Source organism: Myxine glutinosa, chromosome 5 (assembly GCF_964187855.1).
Source record: "Myxine glutinosa chromosome 5, kmMyxGlut1.1, whole genome shotgun sequence".
Classification (NCBI taxonomy): Eukaryota; Metazoa; Chordata; class Myxini; order Myxiniformes; family Myxinidae; genus Myxine; species Myxine glutinosa.
Genome location: NC_136265.1, coordinates 110589454 through 110604963, shown reverse-complemented (window position 1 = coordinate 110604963; position 15510 = coordinate 110589454). Strand labels below are relative to the sequence as shown.

The 15510-nt window shown below is 42.6% G+C and overlaps 1 protein-coding gene across 4 annotated transcripts in view; it reads left to right on the top strand.

Moving 5' to 3' along the window:
• TPP2 (tripeptidyl peptidase 2) overlaps positions 1–15510 on the top strand; it is a 201391-nt gene that overhangs the window by 133511 nt on the left and 52370 nt on the right. For all 4 annotated transcript variants that reach the window (XM_078778530.1, XM_078778531.1, XM_078778532.1 and 1 more), the window contains 5 exons: positions 186–343; positions 3946–4022; positions 4172–4278; positions 4757–4908; positions 12640–12756. In XM_078778530.1, coding sequence (XP_078634656.1) covers positions 186–343; positions 3946–4022; positions 4172–4278; positions 4757–4908; positions 12640–12756 — 611 coding nt within the window. The remainder of the gene's footprint in view (positions 1–185; positions 344–3945; positions 4023–4171; positions 4279–4756; positions 4909–12639; positions 12757–15510) is intronic.

Below are 15510 nucleotides of genomic sequence, written 5' to 3'. Positions count from 1 at the left end.
GGAAATAAAACAAACAACGATGTGCTTTAGTATCATGCTTTTACAGCTGCATTATTCGATAGTGATGGAGACAATCATATATGGAGGACTGAAATACATTCCATGCAGTTGCATTTGCTGGATCATGATTTGTGCTTTATCCACACACATGTTGCTCACCATATCTTGTTTAATGACGGGGTCAGATAACGAGCAGAAGATAGCGCTGCAGCTGCACCTGGCTTTGGTTTGCACCGAGCCGTGGGTGCAGTGCCCGGAGCACCTGGAGCTGATGAACCAATCAAGAAGCGTCTCCCTGCGCGTCGACCCACGGGGATTACGAAGTGGTGCGCATTACGCTGAGGTCGGTGTGCTGGGAGAAGGGGGGGAGGAAGAGGAAGGGGTGGGGGGAACGTGGAGGAAGGCGTGGGGGGAACGTGGAGGAGGAGGGGATGAGAGGGAGCTAGGATAGGGGAGGGAGAGAAGGGGGGAGGGGGAGGATAGAGGAGTAGGAGAGTAAGTGAAGCAGAATGGGAACGAAGTGGTGTGCATTACGCTGAGGTCGGTGTGCTGGGAGAGTGGTGGTGGTGGGGGGGGAGGAAGGGGGGGAACGTGGAGGGGGTGGGGATGAGAGGGAGCTAGGATAGGGGAGGGAGAGAAGGGGGGAGGGGGAGGATAGAGGAGTAGGAGAGGAAGTGAAGCAGAATGGGAACGAAGTGGTGTGCATTATGCTGAGGTCGGTGTGCTGGGAGAGGTGGTGGGGGGGGAGGGAGGGGGGTGACGTGGGGGGGCGAGGATGAGAGGGAGCTAGGATAGGGGAGGGAGAGAAGGGGGGAGGGGGAGGATAGAGGAGTAGGAGAGGAAGTGAAGCAGAATGGGAACGAAGTGGTGTGCATTATGCTGAGGTCGGTGTGCTGGGAGAGTGGTGGTGGGGGGGGAGGGAGGGGGGGAACGTGGAGGGGGTGGGGATGAGAGGGAGCTAGGATAGGGGAGGGAGAGAAGGGGGGAGGGGGAAGATAGAGGAGTAGGAGAGGAAGTGAAGCAGAATGGGAACGAAGTGGTGTGCATTATGCTGAGGTCGGTGTGCTGGGAGAGGTGGTGGGGGGGGAGGGAGGGGGGTGACGTGGGGGGGCGAGGATGAGAGGGAGCTAGGATAGGGGAGGGAGAGAAGGGGGGAGGGGGAGGATAGAGGAGTAGGAGAGGAAGTGAAGCAGAATGGGAGCGAAGTGGTGTGCATTATGCTGAGGTCGGTGTGCTGGGAGAGTGGTGGTGGGGGGGGGGGAGGGAGGGGGGTGACGTGGAGGGGCGAGGATGTGAGGGAGCTAGGATAGGGGAGGGAGAGAAGGGGGGAGGGGGAGGATAGAGGAGTAGGAGAGTAAGTGAAGCAGAATGGGAACGAAGTGGTGTGCATTACGCTGAGGTCGGTGTGCTGGGAGAGTGGTGGTGGGGGGGGGAGGGACGGGGGGGAATGTGGAGGGGGAGGGGATCAGAGGGGGCTAGGATAGGGGAGGGAGAGAAGGTGGGAGGGGGAAGATAGAGGAGTAGGTGAGGAAGTGAAGCAGAATGGGAATGAGGGAGGGAGATGGGGGAAGTGGGGCGGTGATGGGGGAGGGGGAGAGGTGGGAAAGGGGAGAAGGGAAGGGAGAGGGAGGTGGGGGAGGGGGAAAGTAGGGGGAGGGAAATGGGGAGATAGGGGGGGGGGAGAGGAAAGAGGAGGGGAGGGAAGCGGAGAAAGAGAGGGCGGGCCCTCCTTACACCGATCACTCACACGGAACAACTCGCATCCTTTCTTTTTTACACTGTTCACTCACTTGGAACAACTCACGGCCTTTTTTTACACTGTTCACTCACTTGGAACGACTCACGGCCTACACTACCGGTCAAAGGTTTTAGAACACCTCAATTTTTCCAGCTTTTATTGAGATTTACGCAGTTTAATGTGTCAATGTACTCTGAAATTAAGCATAGAACAAATAAAAATTGGAGATAAAAAAGAAATCATCGAATCATTTTGTTTAACAAAATTTAATTTAAAATTTTCATTCACCAAAGTATCCACCTTTTGCAGATATAACCGCCGAACACACTCGTGGCATTCCTTCTCCAATGGAAATCAAATATTGTTCGGGAAGTTCTTCCCAACACTGTTGCAGAAGTTCCCACAAATGTGTTGCACTTGTAGGTTGCTTTGCTTTCACCCTTCTGTCCAGTTCATCCCAAACCAGCTCGATGGGGTTTAAGTCTGGAGACTGTGCTGGCCATTCCATGATTTGAAGCCGACCGTCTTGTTCTTTTCCTCGAAGGTAGTTTTGACATCGCCTGGAGGTGTGTTTAGGGTCATTATCTTGCTGTAGGATGAACCCCTGACCAACGAGGCGTATATCAGAGGGTATTGCGTGGCGCTGCAAAATGCTGTGGTAGCCCTTTTGGTTCAGGGTGCCAGTCACTCTGTGCAAGTCGCCGACTCTGGATCCAGCAAAAGAGCCCCAGACCATCACGCTTCCTCCTCCATGTTTGACAGTTGGTGTCACACACTGAGGAACCATCCTTTCGCCTACTCGACGGCGCACAAAAACCCTGCGTGATGAACCAAAGATTTCAAATTTTGATTCATCGGTCCATAAGACCTTCTTCCAGTCTTCAGTAGTCCACTGGCGGTGCTTCATGGCCCAGGCAAGCCTCTTTTTCTGGCATCTTTTTTTCTAGCCTTTTGTAGCCTCTTTTTCTTATTTTTCCATCTTAGCAATGGCTTTCTTGCTGCCACTCGACCTGTCAAACCTGCAGCTCAAAGTCTTCTCTTCACAGTTGAAACTGAGACTTGCTTACTTCGACCAGTGTTAAGCTGTGCTTGAAGCTGTTGTCCTGTGAGCCGCCAATCACGCCAGCTGTTGACTCTCAGAAACGATCTTCTGATTCTGTTGTGGCTTTGGGTCTGCCAGACCTCTTCCTGTCAGAGTTTCCTCCAGTTTCCAAGTGCCTTTTGATGGTGTAGGAAACTGTACTCACTGACACCTTGGCTTTCTTTGCAATTGCTCTCCAGGAAAGACTGACACTTTTAAGGGTTATAATGGTCTGTCTGTCTTCCTTTGTTAATTGCCTTTTTCTCACCATTATGATAGCAATATACTACTTCCTGCTGTGCAATATTGTCCAAATAATGCTTCAGAGGGTATAATAACAGTCTGTTCCAATACTGCTTTTATACAGACAGGGGGTTTGTAATCAGCAGAGGTTGGGACACCTGTAGGAATTGTTTGCATCGACTTACAAGACTTAATTTACTTACATTGCTGCAGAACAGCTGTAAGTTGTTAACCCATTACTTGTTCCCCGAAGAAGGCTTTTTTTTTTTTACAATATAACTGAAATTTACATTATTTTCCCCCAAGCTCACAGAAATTTACATGAAATTTACATTATTTTTGCTAACCTAAACTTTTTTTTAACCTGGAGCAGTTTACTGCTTACCTTTGTATCATTTCAGGTTATTCACTGGACTTGAATTGCTTAAATTTCAATAAAAACTGGAAAGATTGAGGTGTTCTACAACTTTCGACCGGTAGTGTACTTTATACTGTTAACACACACCGAACATCACAGCACTCACGCACCACTCACTCGCATGATTCACTCCATGTTTTCCTTGATCATTTCCTCATGTCATGCTATTTTAGTAACAATATAACAGATTACCAAGCTTGGACCATGTCCAGACACCTATTTTCGTTTGTAAAAAGAGAAACTGCATAAAAATATTTTATTAATCAACTTAAAAATTTGCAAATACTGGAAATATTATATTTTTAAAAACCACACACACACACACACACACACATACATACATACATACATACATACACACCCTTTTATTATTATAGATAGTAGGATGTCTACGATTCAACCTGATTGGTGGAAAAGTGGGGAGAGACAGGTGCTTTAGTCATGTTATTATTATTTTATTTGCAGGTGTGTGCATATGATACATCTTCCCCTGAAGTTGGCCCTCTTGTCAGGTTTCCCATCACTGTTGTGGTACCTAGCAGGTTTGTTGTTGTTGCTGTTTGTGCATTTTACATGAGGTAGTTATTTACAATCTCATGAGGTAGTTATGAGGTTTTATTTATTTATTTTTAACTTGAATGCAAGTGGATGACAAACTGCAAATCAATGGATTTACCCTCCACATCCACAGTGTGTCCAAAGAGAGTGGCTATGAGATGTCCTTCACCAAAGTTGCACTTAAGCCTGGACAGATGCAGCGGCATTTCATCCAGGTTCCTCATGGAGCTACCTGGGCAGGTACAACATCCTCTGTAGTCCAGTATATCACGTGTGTGCAACTCCATCAGTCTGTGGATTCTGGGAATTAGCTTCAAGAATTGTCATGAGGTCTTTCACTTCCACTAACAAGTGCTGACAGATGAGACAGCCGGCTTAACATCCCCCTATGTTATCACAATGTTGGGAATTTTTTTTCTCGGTAACATTCCATGCACTGAAGATTGGACTCGTTGTATAGACAAGTGTGTAATACCAGGTTTGTGGTTCATGTCGTCGCTGGTTAACCAATGGCACTGCTTGCCTTCGTGGTGCAAGATGTGTGCGGTGTGCTATGTGTGTGGTGTGCCATGTGTGTGGTGTGCGGTGTGCCATGTGTGCAGTGTGCCATGTGTGCCATGTGTGCGGTGTGCCATGTGTGCGGTGTGCCATGTGTGCGGTGTGCCATGTATGCGGTGTGTGCCATGTGTGCCATGTGTGTGGTGTGCCATGTGTACAGAGATATGGCTTTGCTCTCATGGCGTGGATTGTTCCCGGTTTGTGGTGCATGCCGTCCAGCTGCACATCCAGCGGGCATACCGCTGTTACGAGTTTTTCCGTCGTTTTTATCTACCTGATAACGGCACTTTCACCGAGGCATTCTCAGTACAGGTGCGTACGTATACTGTGCTATTGGGTCTTTAGGTATTTTAAAATCTGCTCATTCTATCAAGAGGCTCTTTATATGCTCTATTAGGATTATTTTTTTTGGTCTTTATATGCTCCAAGTCAAACTTGGTACAAATCTTATTGTAATAGAGCAAATGTATGTATGGAGGTACAGTCACGTGACAAAGTAAGTACACCCCATGTAAAGTTTTGACTTTTTCAACATATTTCAACATACAGCTATTTGATCTTCATTTCAACAATATTGATAGATAAAGGTGATATAATATAACAAATATCATGAAACATTTACATTTTGTAGTCCATTGTATAATTTAAATAAACATAAATGCAAATTTCGCATGTGGAAAAAGTAAGTACACCCCGACATTTATCACTACTTCAAATACCTAAAATTAGAATCAGGTGCACCAGCTCAGGTGCAAATGATTACAACATCGTTAGAGAGGATCTTGGAGGAACCTGTCTTATTTAAACCTCAGACATTTAGTTTGGTTTGTTCTTTGTTGTTGAAGTGTGCGGCGTCACTATGCCTAGATCAAAAGAGCTCTCTGAGGCCTTCAGAAAGAAGGTTATAGATGCGTATGAGTCTGGGAAGGGATTTTAAAAGATCTCCAAACAATTTGAAATCAATCATTCGACTGTCCGGAAGATCATCTACAAGTGGAGAAGATTCCAAACAACTGCCAACTTGTTCAGGTCAGGCCGTCCCAGCAAGTTCAGCCCGAGAGCAGACCGCAAGATGCTGAAAGAAGTCTCTAAGAACCCCAGAATGTCATCACGGGACCTACAGGTAGCACTTGCCACTGTTGATGTCAAAGTGCACGAGTCTACCATAAGAAAGAGGCTGCACAAATTTGATCTAAATGGGAGGTGTGCCAGGAGGAAACCTTTGCTGTCCAGAAAGAGCATCAGGGCACGACTGAGCTATTTGGCCACAAGAACCTGATACCAACTGTAAAGCATGGTGGTGGAAATATTATGGTTTGGGGCAGCTTTGCTGCATCAGGGCCTGGGCAGCTCACCATCATCAAATCCACTATGAATTATTCATTGTACCAGAGGGTGCTTGAGGATAATGTGAGGCCATCTGTCGGAAAGTTGAAGCTCAACCGAAGGTGGACCTTGCAACATGACAATGACCCTCAACATACCAGTAAATCCACCAAGGAATGGCTGAAAAGAAAGAAATGGAGGGTTCTGGAATGGCCAAGTCGAAGCCCGGATCTAAATCCCATCGAGATGTTGTGGGGGAATTTGAAACGAGCTGTGCATGCAAGAAACCCCTCAAACATCGCACAGCTGAAAGAATTCCGCATGGAGGAGTGGGCAAAAATTTCTCCCAGTCGATGTCAGAGACTGGTAGAAAGTTATAAGAAACGCCTACTGGAGGTTGTTTCTGCCAAAGGGGGCAATACCACCTATTGGAGCCAAGGGTGTACTTACTTTTTCCACATGCGAAATTTGCATTTATGTTTATTTAAATTATACAATGGACTACAAAATGTAAATGTTTCATGATATTTGTTATATTATATCACCTTTATCTATCAATATCGTTGAAATGAAGATCAAATAGCTGTATGTTGAAATATGTTGAAAAAGTCAAAACTTTACATGGGGTGTACTTACTTTTTCACGTGACTGTATGTACGTATGTTTGTTTGTGACCAAAACTTCTTCTCCTTTAAATGTATATAAAACTGAAAAACACGGTCTGTGAAGCCTATAGGTGGTGAGGCGGTGAAGCCGTGTGACTATATATCTATTAATTACAAACTGTCTGAACGTTGATTGCATCCTGTCTATTAATTACGTACATCTATTTATTACATACTATAGGAATATACCTTTCGACCCGTTAGACTGCTGAGACCCTTTAAGTTCCCCAAGACCCTTGAGGGCCAAAGACCCTGAAGCCCCTCAAAGACCCAGGGGACCCAAAAGACCCAGAAGATTACAAAAACTCGAAGACCCAAAAGGACCCTCAAGACACAGAACACCCAAAAATAATCCTGAAGATGCAAAAGGACCCCAAAGACCGACAGGACTCAAAAGACCCTAAAACCGTTAAATACCCTGTAGATCCAAAAGACCCAAAATACCTCAAGGACCCCTAAAGATCCTGAAGACCATTAAAGATCACAAAGACCCTTAAGACCCCAAAGGCCCATAAGACACTTTAGACCCATTAGACCAGCTTGCATCCTTGACCATTTGGAGCTTAAGACCGCCTGGACCTTTTTAGATTACAAATAAATAATATCACCAATATTACAAATACATTTGTACAAAACAACAACAACAACAACATGCATTTTAAGGCCATGTTCCCTGCTAGAGCGGGGGTTAGCCTTGCGGTCCCCATGACAATCTTCTCCATTTTGCCCTATTTTCTGCATCTCTCCTTGTTAACCCCCTTTGCCCGCATTTCTTCTTCCACCATCTTTAGCCAAGTCTTTCTCGGTCTTCCCCGTCCTCTACTTCCTTCTACATTAACTTCCATCACTCTTCTCAACCAGTCACTTTCATCCTTCCTCAATACATGACCAAACCATCTCAACCTGTTCCTCTTCACAGCATCAATCACAGGCAATATTCCCATCATCTTTCGCAATTCATCATTTGTCTTCCTCTCTCTCAACGATACTCCGCACATCCATCGAACCATTCGCATTTCCACCCTTTCCAGCCTTCGTTGCTGCTCTACGTTCATTACCCATGTCTCGCTCCCATAAATCATAACACTTCTCACACATGCAGCATACACCTTTCCCTTCAGCTTCAGCGACACTCTCCTCCTCATCAGCACGCCACTCAGTTCCCGAAACTTCTTCCATGCACATCTCACTCGAGCAACCGTTGCCGAGTCTGATCCACCTTCTCCATTCAGCATGTCTCCGAGGTAGCAAAATGTTTTCACACCTTCCAGCTTCACGCCGTCTCCAAGATCCAACTCAACATTTCCTCCATCTGCAGCTCCCTCTGTGCACACCTTACATTTGAATGTAGCTGCCACACTGGTTAATGACCCTCTCAGACCACTACATTTTTGATGAACCCACTCAGCACACATTGTACATTGAATGGAGTTCACTCCGACACCCTTCCTGCACACAGCACACGGCCACTTCCCAGTTCTTTCCACCTCACCACATGCTTTACCACTTGCCATCACCTTTGTCTTTCCGATATTCACCTTCAGACCTTTTGTCTCCATACATTCCTTCCACTTGTTCATCTTTTCCTTCAGTCCATCCATACTTTCCGCAATCAACACCAGATCATCTGCATACAACAACTCCCACGGTAAACCCTCCTTTACGGTCTGAGCCAGCACCTCCATCACAGCTACAAATAGTAGTGGACTTAGTACCGACCCCTGATGCACTCCCACCTTCACCTCAAACTCACCACTGTTCCCGTCCTTCGTCCTTACAGCTGTGCGTGCTCTTTTGTACATTGCCATCACTACTCTGATCAACCATTCCTCCACTCCTAACTTCCTCAATGCCCATGTCAATACTTTGTACATTTGTACAAAAGAAATGTTTATATTATAATTGGTGGAAATCATGACAACAAACTCAAATTCAGTCAGGTCATCATCAGTTTAAACAAGGCCGTGTCTGTGTAGCTCCACAATAGTACGTATAATGATGAAAAGATTAACTGATTTGACTATGGGCTGAAGAGGTCGAAGATCAGCGGTCCCGTCAGGAAAAATTCCTGTTACCGTGATAACTTGTGAACCAGTGATGGGATTTTGACCAAACTTGGTATTAGTATATATTATGATGCGAAGATGAACTGTTTGGATTTCAGCATCAAGGCTCAGAGGTCGTGTGAGGTAAAACTGTGATACTTGAGAACAGCTGAAGGGTTTAAATCAAACTTGCGACAAGGATGTAAAATGATGTAATAATGTGGGTGGAAGCATATCGGTCGCAACGTCGAAGAATGCCGTCCTAGTTTTTGTATGAACTGGTGGGATGGCCTCGAGGTGTGTGCACTCGCTTTTGAGCTGTCGAGTTTGGGTTGGAATCTTGGCCCAACTCTAAACGGTCATCCTCGTGCTTCACGTGCATTGTGATATTGTCTGTCGCACGAGGGCGATAAGCCGGAGAACCCATCTGTCAGCACCGGTCAATGCTGGATGTTAAATATCCTTCGCTGGCTTTCGCGAAGAGGAGGTGAGTTATCGCCAGCACCCTGAATGAAGCATACATTTTTGCTCTAACTTTCTCACCAATTTGCACCTGGTAAGTGTGGGTAGTATGCTAATAATGCCCTCCACTCACCCCCGACGTGATTTGAGGGAGGCCTACATCCTATAGTTGACCGAAAATGGGCCAGTGATGATGGTGATTCTTTGTCGACCTTCGTTGAGTGGTTGGGTGTTTTTTTTTCTTTTTGTAATTTGGGTCATCAGTGTGGTTCACCCAGCAAGCCTCAGAGCTTTAGACAAATTATATAACACACGATTGATGTCACCATTTTTTGTAAAACATTTGATTTGTTATTGTACACCGCACCTTTCCTATGCCATCTCCAGGCATTGCAAATCGTCATTGCCGGGCACCAAAGGGGGCTTGGCAGTGACGCACGCTGAAAGGGAGTACTCAGTTTTCACTCTGGTTTCTTTCTTGTTTTCTTTCTTGCTTTCTTGCTTTCTTTCTTGTTTGTTTGTCCGGGCGATATCTCAGCCATCCTTTGAGCTAGGAAGCTGAAATTTCGGCACAATAGTGAGCAAGTCCTTTGTCAAAAACGGTATTTTTTTTTTTTGATTAATCAATAAATTGAGGAGTTATTTAATTATTAGCGATTAATTAAGTACTTATTTAATTAATCAAATTTCCTTTCTCTTCTGACCATTAACTCAGGCACCTTTTGAGTTAGGAAGCTGACATTTGGACATGCCAATGACCAGGTGATTTGGCTGCAAAGGATATTTTTGATTTATTAATTAATCAATTAATCGATGAATTATTTAATTATTCGATTAATGACCAAAAAAATTTTTTTTTTTAAGTTACAGATTCTGATGAAATAGTGGTAGTTTATGTGTTCTCTGACCAAATTGATTAATAATTTAATTTTTTTATGATTATTATTTATTTATTTTCATTATTAATCATTTATTTATTTTCTTTCTCATTTGGCCAATATCTCAGGCACCTTTTGAGCTGGGAAGCTAATATTTGGACATGAGTGACAAAGTGATGTGGCTATCAAGGATATTTTTGATTTATTGATTAATCATTTCATCTATTAATTATTTATTGATTAATCGATTAATTATTTATTGAGTAATCAATTAATTATTTAATTTTTTATAAATGACTTATTTAATTAAATTTCTAAAAGATACATCTTCGGATGAAGCACTAGTGGCTTAGTTATGCGATTAGCCAATTGATTATGAAAATATTTTGTGATAAACTTTTATTGATTTTAATTATACAATTAAATAAATAAATTAGTGTACACCTCTCCCTCCCAATGCAGCCTCAATGAGCTGCACTGCGGTATTGCCGGGCGCCGGAGGCGCCCCAGCAATGCCGCGCTGCAGCATATTTAATTATTTGGCATGGGGCGGTGTACTTTGAATGTATGTGTACTTGTTGTACACCGCTCCTTTCCTATGCCATCTCCAGGCATTGCAAATCGTCATTGCCGGGCACCAAAGGGGGCTCGGCAGTGACGCACGCTGAAAGAGAGTACTCAGTTTTCACTCTGGTTTCTTGTTTGTTTGTTTTCTTGCTTTCTTTCTTGGTTGTCCGGACGATATCTCAGCCATCCTTTGAGCTAGGAAGCTGAAATTTCGGCACAGTCGTGAGCAAGTCCTTTGTCAAATACGGTATTTTTTGTTTTTTGAATAATCAATTAATTGAGGAGTTATTTAATTATTAGCGTTTAATTAAGTACTTATTTAATTAATTAAATTTCATTTCTCTTCTGACCATTATTAACTCAGGCACCTTTTGAGTTAGGAAGCTGATATTTGGACATGCCAATGACCAGGTGATTTGGCTGCAAAGGATATTTTTGATTTATTAATTAATCAATTAATCGATTAATTATTTAATTATTCGATTAATGACCCAAAAAAATTTTTTTTTTAAGTTACAGATTCTGATGAAATAGTGGTAGTTTATGTGTTCTCTGACCAAATTGATTACCAATTTAATTTTTTTATGATTATTATTTATTTATTTTCATTATTAATCATTTATTTATTTTCTTTCTCATTTGGCCAATATCTCAGGCACCTTTTGAGCTGGGAAGCTAATATTTGGACATAAGTGACTAAGTGATGTGGCTATCAAGGATATTTTTGATTTATTGATTAATCATTTCATCTATTAATTATTTATTGATTAATCGATTAATTATTTATTGAGTAATCAATTAATTATTTAATTTTTTATAAATGACTTATTTAATTAAATTTCTAAAAGATACATCTTCGGATGAAGCACTAGTGGTTTAGTTATGCGATTAGCCAATTGATTATGAAAATATTTTGTGATAATCTTTTATTGATTTTAATTATACAATTAATCAATCAATTAGTGTACACCTCTCCCTCCCAATGCAGCCTTAATGAGCTGCACTGCGGTATTGCCGGGCGCCGGAGGCGCCCCGGCAATGCCGCGCTGCAGCATATTTAATTATTTGGCATGGGGCGGTGTACTTTGAATGTATGTGTACTTGTTTGTTTGTTTTCTTGCTTTCTTGCTTTCTTGTTTGTCCGGGCGATATCTCAGCCATCCTTTGAGCTAGGAAGCTGAAATTTCGGCACAGTAGTGAGCAAGTCCTTTGTCAAAAACGGTATTTTTTGTTTTTTGAATAATCAATTAATTGAGGAGTTATTTAATTATTAGCGATTAATTAAGTACTTATTTAATTAATTAAATTTCCTTTCTCTTCTGACCATTAACTCAGGCACCTTTTGAGTTAGGAAGCTGATATTTGGACATGCCAATGACCAGGTGATTTGGCTGCAAACACTATTTTTGATTTATTAATTAATCAATTAATCGATTAATTATTTAATTATTCGATTAATGACTTTTTTTTTTTTTTTTTTAAGTTACAGATTCTGATGAAATGGTGGTGGTTTATGTGTTCTCTGACCGAATTGATTAATAATTTAATTTTTTTATGATTATTATTTATTTCTTTTCATTATTAATCATTTATTTATTTTCTTTCTCATTTGGCCAATATCTCAGGCACCTTTTGAGCTGGGAAGCTGACATTTGGACATGACTGTGACCAAGGGATGTGGCTATCAAGGATATTTTTGATTTATTGATTAATCATTTAATCGATTAATTATTTATTGATTAATCGATTAATTAATTAATTATTTATTGATGAATAAATAAATTATTTAATTTTTTATTAATGACTTATTTAATTACATTTCTAAAAGATACATCTTCGGATGAAGCACTAGTGGTTTAGTTATGCTATTAGCCAATTGATTAAGAAAATATTTTGTGATAATCTTTTATTGATTTTAATTATACAATTAATCAATCAATTAGTGTACACCTCTCCCTCCCAATGCAGCCTCTATGAGCTGCACTGCGGTATTGCCGGGCCCAGGCGCCCCGGCAATGCCGCGCTGTAGGATATTTAATTATTTGGCATGGGGGCGGTGTACTTTGAATGTATGTGTACTTGTTGTTTATTTATTTTCAGGAGCAGCGAACACTTGAGTTGTGCGTAGCTCGCTGGTGGGCGAGTCTGGGGGAAGTAGAGGTGGATTATAAGATCTCCTTCCATGGTCTGCAGCCCAACCCTCTCCATCTGCATATGGTATTGTTTTTTCCCTCCTATCTCTTTACTGGAATGATGACTGAACTCTTGTCCCACACCAGCAAATGTGCAAGGGTTCCGATTCATATGGGCTGCCTCCCACAGATCCACCCTATTTAGGCATCCGCAACAAAGTTTTTTCCCCTTTTTATTTTTTGGATACGTAGTCCAGGTTCATGGAAGAGCCATCACACTGAATGGATCACGACATAGCACGCAAAAGGAACAGTAGAGAGAGGGGGAAAACACCAACAGCAGTGTAGAGGCCAGGATAGAGGGAGATTTGGACCGACAAAGGGAGTTATGGGGAGCAGGAGAAGATGCATGGATTAGACAAGATGCATACACAATGAAACTCCAAGGAGGGGAAACTGGAAATTTGGATAGAGAATGAATTGGGGAGGGGGGGAGGGGGGCGGGGGGAACGAGGGTCGAAAAGATCATGATTTTGGATTGGGGATGATCTGACATGGTGGTGAACAGCTGTCTTGAAGGCCTGCAGGGGGGATTTTAGCAGAACGACGAGGATTTTAGCAGAACGACGAGGATTTTAGCAGAACGACGAGGATTTTAGCAGAACGACGAGGATTTTAGCAGAACGACGAGGATTTTAGCAGAACGACGAGGATTTTAGCAGAACGACGAGGATTTTAGCAGAACGACGAGGATTTTAGCAGAACGACGAGGATTTTAGCAGAACGACGAGGATTTTAGCAGAACGACGAGGATTTTAGCAGAACGACGAGGATTTTAGCAGAACGACGAGGATTTTAGCAGAACGACGTGGATTTTAGCAGAACGACGTGGATTTTAGCAGAACGACGTGGATTTTAGCAGAACGACGTGGATTTTAGCAGAACGACGTGGATTTTAGCAGAACGACGTGGATTTTAGCAGAACGACGTGGATTTTAGCAGAACGACGTGGATTTTAGCAGAACGACGTGGATTTTAGCAGAACGACGTGGATTTTAGCAGAACGACGTGGATTTTAGCAGAACGACGTGGATTTTAGCAGAACGACGTGGATTTTAGCAGAACGACGTGGATTTTAGCAGAACGACGTGGATTTTAGCAGAACGACGTGGATTTTAGCAGAACGACGTGGATTTTAGCAGAACGACGTGGATTTTAGCAGAACGACGTGGATTTTAGCAGAACGACGTGGATTTTAGCAGAACGACGTGGATTTTAGCAGAACGACGTGGATTTTAGCAGAACGACGTGGATTTTAGCAGAACGACGTGGATTTTAGCAGAACGACGTGGATTTTAGCAGAACGACGTGGATTTTAGCAGAACGACGTGGATTTTAGCAGAACGACGTGGATTTTAGCAGAACGACGTGGATTTTAGCAGAACGACGTGGATTTTAGCAGAACGACGTGGATTTTAGCAGAACGACGTGGATTTTAGCAGAACGACGTGGATTTTAGCAGAACGACGTGGATTTTAGCAGAACGACGTGGATTTTAGCAGAACGACGTGGATTTTAGCAGAACGACGTGGATTTTAGCAGAACGACGTGGATTTTAGCAGAACGACGTGGATTTTAGCAGAACGACGTGGATTTTAGCAGAACGACGTGGATTTTAGCAGAACGACGTGGATTTTAGCAGAACGACGTGGATTTTAGCAGAACGACGTGGATTTTAGCAGAACGACGAGGATTTTAGCAGAACGACGAGGATTTTAGCAGAACGACGAGGATTTTAGCAGAACGACGAGGATTTTAGCAGAACGACGAGGATTTTAGCAGAACGACGAGGATTTTAGCAGAACGACGAGGATTTTAGCAGAACGACGAGGATTTTAGCAGAACGACGAGGATTTTAGCAGAACGACGAGGATTTTAGCAGAACGACGAGGATTTTAGCAGAACGACGAGGATTTTAGCAGAACGACGAGGATTTTAGCAGCCGGCTGGTCAATTTGCGGGACACAGTGTAGCAGCTGACAATTTCCTGTTTGCATTGGGTGGTTCTGTGTCTTTCACAGGATCTGTCCACTGCACACTCCATCTTAAGCCAGGTGTACAATTTCATTTGTAAACCTATTTCCCGGGTACTAAAATCTTTGTAAGCCATGTAATGGATGCCTAAATATGGTCGATGAGGCCCTTAGGCTTATGGCAGGAAGTATAAAATCTATGAATGTCCATCAGTCGATGATGTGTTAAAAAATCGCACTCGTGTCTGAAAGAAGCGCATAAGTTTGGCATTTTAATATGAAATAGACAAAGCCGAGAAACGAATGAAACCCATTAGAATGACCCTTTAAAACCCATTATACTTACCCTTTAAAAACCAAACGAATTACCCTTTAAAATCCATTAGAATCACCCTTTAGAATCACCCTTTCTAATTACCGTTTAGAATCACCATTTAGAATCACCATTTATAATTACCCTTTAGAATCACCCTTTATAATTACCCTTTAGAATTACCGTTCAGAATCACCATTTAGGATTACCCTTCAGAATTACCCTTTAGAATTACCCTTCAGAATTACCCTTCAGAATTACCCTTCAGAATTACCCTTCAGAATTACCCTTCAGAATTACCCTTTAGAATTACCCTTTATAATTAACGTTTGGAATTACCCTTTAGAATTACCCTTTAGAATTACCGTTTGGAATTACCCTTTAGAATTACCCTTTAGAATAACCCTTTAGAATTACCCTTCAGAATTACCCTTCAGAATTACCCTTCAGAATTATCCTTTCGAATTACCCTTTAGAATTACCCTTTAGAATT